General features: G+C 47.2%; 1 protein-coding gene across 1 annotated transcript; it reads left to right on the top strand.

Moving 5' to 3' along the window:
* The first annotated feature begins 2,558 nt into the window (after window positions 1-2,558).
* Window positions 2,559-7,554, top strand: LOC143961932 (E3 ubiquitin-protein ligase TRIM39-like). Its single transcript, XM_077471266.1, has one exon. The coding sequence runs from the start codon at window positions 2,622-2,624 to the stop codon at window positions 4,284-4,286; it is 1,665 nt and encodes a 554-aa protein (XP_077327392.1). The 5' UTR covers window positions 2,559-2,621; the 3' UTR covers window positions 4,287-7,554.
* Window positions 7,555-8,229: the final 675 nt, after the last annotated feature.

Genomic DNA, 8,229 nt, shown 5'->3' on the forward strand with positions numbered 1-8,229 from the left:
ACAGGAGGTTTATGCTTTGCGTGTGGGTGTTAGCGGTACTGGCACTAACCTAGCGCTGCCTGGGGCGACGCAGACCCTGACCCTAAAACCTAATTGATATCACCCGCCGGGTGATCAGGGGGTTAAACCTTTATTGGGTAATAAATGGTGGGTGCCCTGATGCTATAAAAAGCAAACTAACCAGAGTCACCCGTAACACTTATACGGTGATCACTGGTAAAAGGGTTAACTAGGGGCAATCAGGGGGTTCAAATTTTTATTAGGTAGTATATGGGGGTCCCTGGCACTATATAAAAACCTGACGGGGAACCTAAATAACTAACTGGCTAACCAGCGTCACCAGTGACACTTATACGGTGATCGCTGGTGAAAGGGTTAACTAGGGGCAATAAGGGGGTTAAAACCATTATTGGGTAGTATATGCGGGTACCTAGCCCTATAAAAACCTGGCGGTGAACCTAAAAAAATAACTAGCTACCTAGCGACACCAGTGACACTAATGCAGCGATCAGAAAAATGATCGCTTAGTGACACTGGCAAAAGGGGGTGAAAGGGTTAACTAGGGGCAATCAGGGGGTTAAAACCATTATTGGGTAGTATATCGGGGTACCTAGTGCTATAAAAACCTGGCGGTGAACCTAAAAAAATAACTAGCTACCTAGCGACAATAGCGACACTAATGCAGCGATCAGAAAAATGATTGCTTAGTGACACTGGCAAAAGGGGGTGAAAGGGTTAACTCTAAGGGCAATCAGGGGGTTAAATCTTTATTGGGGGGTGGTAGGGGGCTACCCTGGACCTAACACTAACTGCCCTGACACTTTTTACTTTTACAACTGACACTGAATGCAGTGATCAGTAAATAAATGATCACTGCAATCAGTGACACTGTGACTGGGGGGGGCGGGGGGACATCGGGGGGTGATCGGGGGGTGATCGCGGGGGGGGGGGGGTTGTGTGCCTGTGTGTTATTTAGTGTAAGTGTAGTGTTTGGTGCAGACTTACTGTGTCCTCTCCTCGTAGTCCGGTCAATAAGACCGCCCCGAGGAGAATGACATCACTTCCTCCCTGCCTGTGTATACAATACACAGTGGGAGGAAGCTTCTCATTGGCCAGGAGCGATCGAGAGGGGATGGCCAGAAACCAACGGCCATCCCCTCATCCCGGATTGCTCCTGAAGTGAACCGGACCGCCGCATCCAGCGGGAGGGGGTCCGATCGGACCCCCCACCCGCTGGAAGGCAAGCACGTACATGTACATGCCATTGTGATGACGTACAATGGCATGCGGCGGTCGTTAAGTGGTTAATAAAGGAATTGCCAAAAACCGGCTATTGTCTTTTTTAACATTTTTTACACTTTTTTTGTGAAATAGTAAGGATACAGGGGGGCTGGGATCTGGGGGTCCCCTCCTTAAAGGGGGCTTCCAGATTCCGATAAGCCCCCTGCCCGCATACCCCCACAACCATTGGGCAAGGGTTGTGGGGATGAGACCCTTGTCCCCATCAACATTGGGGCATCCTCCCCATGTTAAGGGCATGTGGCCTGGTACGGTTCCGGGGGACGCTCTCTCGTCCCCCCCTCTTTTCCTGTGGCCTGCCAGGTTGCGTGCTCGGATAAGGGTCTGGTATGAATTTTTGGGGGGACCCCAACGCCATTTTTCTATTTTGGTGCGGGTTTCGGAATTTGGGGGGACCCCCACGCAATTTTTTTTTTTTTTTTACATTTTGGTTCAGGGTTCCCCTAATATTCATACCAGACCCAACGGGCATGGTAATGGACTGGTGGGGGAATCCCATACAGTTTTTATCAATTACTTTTATGTGTATTACCGGGACCGTCAATTCATTAATAGCCGTGAGTACTTTTAAATGACTTTTTTTTCCTTTAGAAATGTCATTTTGCTCTCAGACTGTTCTAAATACGGAAAACATGCGTCACTTTACAGGCATACTATAGACACCCCCAGGTACGAAATTTAAAGGAATATTTCAATTTATTGTTTCACTTTAATCATTATTAAAATCACTGCTCCTGAAAAAACGTCAGTTTTTAAAACTTTTTTTTGCATTGATACATGTCCCCTGGGGCAGGACCTGGGTCCCCAAACACTTTTTATGACAATAACTTGCATATTAACCTTTTAAAATTAGCACTTTTGATTTCTCCCATAGACTTTTAAAGGGTGTTCCGTGGCTTTCGAATTTGCCACGAACACCCCAAATTGTTTGCTATTCGGTGAACGGGTGAACAGCCAATGTTCGACTCGAACAGACAGCCCATCTCTAATGTTAAAAGGAAACAAAATCTTTGGAGAATGTTCTGAGAATTTTCCTAAGAATTTTTGTTAAAAATGATAACTGTCTACAGCCAGCGTTTCTGTGTCTTGTTTCTCCTTTACACCCGTCTTTCCCCTTTTATCTCTTCTAATGTTAGGAGGTGTGATTATCATTACTACTGTGAGAAATCCTCCCTCCTCTGTACTCTGATCTCTGTTTCAAATTTCATTGATCGAGCCCAGTCCCCCCCCCCCCCCCCTGTGTAGGAGGAAGTGACCCTCCCAACTGCATTCTTCTCCGGTGTCAGAGAACTTCAGTTTCATTTCCTCGTCTGCTGTCAGCGATGGCGTCTTCTGATCTAAGAGCTGAGTTGGAATGTTCCGTCTGTCTGAACATTTATACAGATCCTGTAAACCTGAGATGTGGTCACAACTTCTGCCGGGTCTGTATTGATCGTGTGCTGGATACACAGGGGGGGTCTGGAGGATATTGCTGTCCTGAATGTAGAGAGAAGTTTCCGGATCGGCCTGCACTGCAGAGGAACATAACACTACGTAACATAGTGGGGAATTTCCTGTCTGCTCAGCCACATCAGGAGGAGTCCGTGGTCTTCTGTACTTACTGTGTGGACTCTCCTGTACCTGCTGTTAGATCCTGTCTGCACTGTGATGTTTCTCTTTGTGATAAACACCTGAGAGTCCACAAAAAGTCCCCAGAACACGTCTTATGTGACCCCACCTTGTCCATGGAGAGCAGGAAATGCTCCATCCATAAGAAGATCCTGGAGTATTACTGCACTGAGGATGAGACCTGTATCTGTGTGTCTTGTATGATTGGAGGACATAAAGGACATGAGATGGAGTCACTGGATGAGGCTTCTGAGAAGAAGAAGGAGACACTGAGGAAAGTTCTGCAGAAACTTCTGACAAAGAGAGAGGAGACGGAGGAAAGAGTCCAGAGTCTGCAGGAACACAGGAGGAAAGTAGAAGAAGAAGCAGCTGGTGACACTGAGAGAGTCACTGTCCTGTTTAGAGATCTCAGGAGACGTCTGGAAGACCTGGAGAAGAGATTCCTGAGGGAAATCTCCGGGAGGGCAGAGCGGATCTCCATCTCCATCCGGGATCTGGAAATAAAGAAGGAGGAGCTGTCCAGGAAGTTGCGTCACATTGAGGAGCTGTGTAACGTGACGGATCCACTGACTGTCTTACAGGAATCAGACACAGGTGACTTGTGTGATACTGAGGATGGAGATAATGAGGACAGAGAGAGACATGAGGAGCTCCTCCATGATGGAGGGGGTCTGGGTGTGGATGGGATATCACACACATTACACACATTATCTGATATAATAAGAGGGGTAGATGTATCCTCCTATATACAGGGATCTGCAGACATATTACTGGATGTAAATACAGCTAATAATAATCTCCATATATCAGATGACAGGAAAACTGTATCCAGGTCACATAGAAAACAGAATCGTCCAGAAACACCAGAGAGATTTCAGGATTGTTATCAGGTGTTGAGCAGTCGGAGTTTCTCCTCAGGGAGACATTACTGGGAAGTGGATGTCGGGGGATCAGATATATGGATAGTCGGGATGTGTTACCCCAGTATAGACAGGAGAGGAAGATGGCAGTCAGTGATTGGATATAATAAGAAGTCCTGGGGTTTGTACAGGGATGGTGATCAGTATGGGGTGATACATGACAGTAAAGTGACCCTCTTACCCTCCAATATCTCCAGTAACAGAGTCAGGATAGATCTGGATTATGGGGTCGGACGGATCTCCTTTTATGATCTGTGTGACCCGATCCGACATCTCCACACCTTCACCACCACCTTCACTGAGCCCCTCCATGCTGGGATATGGGTATGGAGAGGTTGTATGAAGATATGTGGAGGGAATCAGGAGAAATTCATCCAGAGACTGATGACATCACTGGGAGGATGGATGGGATTGGTGGAGTATGCAACCAATAGAATAAAGCAGTGGGTGGGGCTTTAGTCTGTATCCTGCTATTTCTTTACTATAAATAATACTAAGTGAGATTTCTCCCTCTAACACCGATCACTGTGATTGGGTAGAATATCTGTCCAGTTACTGCAGTAACATGTTCCTAGTGAGGAAAGGTGTGGCCTATATAATGATCTACCTATTATCTATCTATTAGTGATGGGAAGTCCGGATCTTTAAAATGAATCGGTTTATTTCGTACTGCTCACTGAAATGAACGGATTCAATGAATCGATTCTTCGGTTCTTCGGTTCACTTGCTGAGTCTACTGACAAGCAAGTGAAGCGAAGCTCTGATTCAACCTTCTTAAATGAGTAGAATCAGAAGACTGATTCACACAGAAGGTTGGCAGGTCCTGGTAATGTTTACTTTGATTTAGTTCATGGGCGCAGAGCACAATTGTTGTCAATTGACAATTATTCCATTGTTGTCAGATTAGCGCAGTGTCATGCATTTTGGTGATACACAAACAGCTATGTTAGGCTGGGTTCACACTTGTGCGATGCGGGAACACTGCGATTCCACGACGGGTTCCTGCATCGCACCCACCTAGCACGACAGTTCACAACGACGTATGCGAACTGCTGGGGAGTGTCATACAATGTTAATGGCACCCCCATTTCAGTTCGCATGTCGCACTCAGTTTGGACATGAATCGGATCGCATGGGTGCCATGCGATCCGATTCTGGTGCGGACCAAAAAAAGGGTACTGTGCGAGTTTAGTCCGAATGCGATACAATTTCAGCCATACTATCTATCTGCACGGACATCGCCTGTGATTTGCACTGCAGTGCAAATCGCATACGATTTTGCACTATGCTGCAGTGTGAACCGGCCCTGAGCCTAGGTTTCCGCAAATTTGATGGATAGCATTGTTACCTGTGAAGTTGCCCCAGAATGCAGTTCACATGCACACAAACCCCGCTTTTCATTTAGGCTCTGTTTGCACTTGTGCAACTTGTCCTGCGACTTGGGACTGCAAAGTTGCATGACAAGAAGTACCCAATGATTTCCAATGAGTACCATTCATATCTGTGCGACTTCAAGTCACAGCGACTTCAAAGTAGTCCCTGCACTACTTTGGTCCCATTGTAATGTGACTTGAGGTCCATAAACCTCCAGAATACACAGGCATGGCTTCAAGTCGCGGCATAATCGTGCAACTTTCTGGCTTTTCAGGCTAACGCAGCCTGAAAGTTGCACAATTCTGCCGCAATTTTGATGCGACTTTAAAGCAATGCCTGTGTATTCCGGAGGTCTATGGATCTCAAGTTGCATCAAAGTGGGACCAAAGTAGTGCAGGGACTACTTTGAAGTCGCACAGATACGAATAATACTCATTGGAAATCATAGAGTACAAAGTCGCAGGACAAGTTGCACAAGTGGAAATGGAGCCTAAATGAAAAGTGGGTTTTTGTGCATGTGAACTGCATTCTGATGGGCCAACTTCCCAGTTAACATTGCTAGCCATCAGATTTTCCCATAGTCTTTACAGCGCATGTGCAGGAATGATGATCAGATTTTACTACCACTACCATGGGCGAAGTACCCCTGGTAGTAAAATCCAATCGTTAAGGCTATTTTCACACTTGTGCAACTTGAAAGTCAATAGTGATGGACGAACTTCCGACGGGACGTTTCGCGAACGCGGACCGCGAACGAGGCCGACCGTTCGCGAATCCGAACGTTCGCGGCGGGCCCCATTGACTTCAATGGGAGGCGAACGTTTCAAACATTTAGGTCGAATTTGCAGCCACAGGATAATTATTAGCTGGGCAAACATAGTCCCACCACATGGCCAATGACATAACACATGTATGAGGTGAATCTGGGATCGACAACTACAAGCATTCTTTTTTTATATGGGAAATTGTTCTGACAATTCAGGACTGTGGAGCGCATGAAGGCAATGGAGGAGAGGGAAGGTCAGGGACCAGGGTAGGCAAAGAAGAGGGTGCAGGAGATGATCACCAGCAGCGTGACATACAGCAATGACACATGCACCGTGATAGAGGCATCTGACAACAGCACCGTGATACAGAGCACTGACATCAGCAGCGTGACATAAAGCATTAACACCAGCACCGTGACATACAGCATTGACAGCAACACCGTGATAGAGAGCACTGACATCAGAAGTGTGACATACAGCACTGACAGCAGCACCGTGACAGAGAGCACTGACATCAGAAGTGTGACATACAGCACTGACAGCAGCACCGTGACAGAGAGCACTGACATCAGAAGCATGACATTAAGCACTCACACCAGCACCGTGATATACAGCACTGACAGCAGCACAGTGACAGAGAGCACTGACATCAGAAGCGTGACATTAAGCACTCACACCAGCACCGTGATATACAGCACTGACAGCAGCACCGTAAGCAGCCCCAGGAGGAAGTCAGCACAGCACAGGGATGGTGTGATCCCTTCATAATAAGAACCCCCAGGTGAAAATCAGCACAGCACAGGGATGGTGTGATCCCCTCATAATAAGAACCCCCAGGAGGAAGTCAGCACAGCACAGGGATGGTGTGATCCCCTCATAAGCAGCCTCAGTAGAAATATGACACCGCTCAACCTCTTCAAAGAGGAGCAGTCAGCGGTCAGCAGTGCTGCACCTCAACCCTATGTATTGTGGACCGATAGCGGTCCTTACAGAACAGCAGACTGTACCGCACTCAACCCTATGTACTGTAGCACCCTAGACCAAGTTACCAGTCCTGATAAAGAGCTTTGTGGAACAAGTGAGTTGTGACTGATTAGCAGACTGCAGCAGATGGGCAGCAGTCAAGTATAATATTCTTTCTATATTTGGAAGAAAGAATATTATACGTGTACAAGCCTATTACCATACCACTGATACCAGCCCTGAAAAGAACCTTTGTGGAACTAATAGTCACAGCAACTCTTTAAACTGACCCTCACTGCCTGACACACTGCTTCCTTCCTGTCCCTATACAAACTGGCAAAACAGAGGAGACTGGAACAATTACTGGTTACTGGAATAGCTCTTTTGTGGACCTGATAGTAACAGCTAATGATGATGATGATGATGATGATGATGATGACTAATCTGGCTGTCCCTAAAATAGCAGCAGACACAGCGCTCTGTCCCTTTATCTAAACTGACAAAAGACACTCAGGCTGCTTCAACAATCAGTAGCACAGCAAACCTATATACACCTAATACCTATACCAGTCCTGAAAAGAACTTTTGTGTACCAAATAGCTAGCGATTTATCTGTCCCTGCTCCACACTAGTGATGGACGAACTTCCGACGGGACGTTTCGCGAACGCGAAACGCGAACGGACACAAACGTTCGCGAAAACGACCGTTCGCCGCGGGCTCCATTGACTTCAATGGGAGGCGAATTTCGCAAACCTTTAGGTCGAATTTGCGGCCACGGGGTAATTATTAGGGGGTAGCACGTAGTCCCACCACCTGGACAATAGCATAATACATGTATGAGGTGAATTTGGGATCGATAACTACAAGCATTTTTTTTTTATTTGGGAAATTGTTCTGACAATTCAGGACTATGGAGCTAATGAAGGCAATGGAGGAGAGGGAAGGTCAGGGACCAGGGTAGGCAAACAAGAGGGTGCAGGAGATACAGAGCACTGACAGCAGCACCGTAATACAGAGCACTGACATCAGCACCGTGACATACAGCGCTGACAGCAGCTCCGTGACATACAGCGCTGACAGCAGCTCCGTGACATACAGCGCTGACAGCAGCTCCGTGACATACAGCGCTGACAGCAGCTCCGTGACATACAGCGCTGACAGCAGCACCGTGACATACAGCGCTGACAGCAGCTCCGTGACATACAGCGCTGACAGCAGCTCCGTGACATACAGCGCTGACAGCAGCTCCGTGACATACAGCACTGACAGCAGCTCCGTGACATACAGCGCTGACAGC

This window comes from Lithobates pipiens, unplaced genomic scaffold (genome assembly GCF_037356315.1).
Source record: "Lithobates pipiens isolate NorthernLeopardFrog02 unplaced genomic scaffold, aLitPip1_a1.2 Scaffold_8, whole genome shotgun sequence".
Lineage (NCBI taxonomy): Eukaryota > Metazoa > Chordata > Amphibia > Anura > Ranidae > Lithobates > Lithobates pipiens.

Bases quoted from the DNA above. Each gene is read 5' to 3' on its own strand.
- LOC143961932 (XM_077471266.1), top strand. From the start codon at position 2,622: ATGGCGTCTTCTGATCTAAGAGCTGAGTTGGAATGTTCCGTCTGTCTG.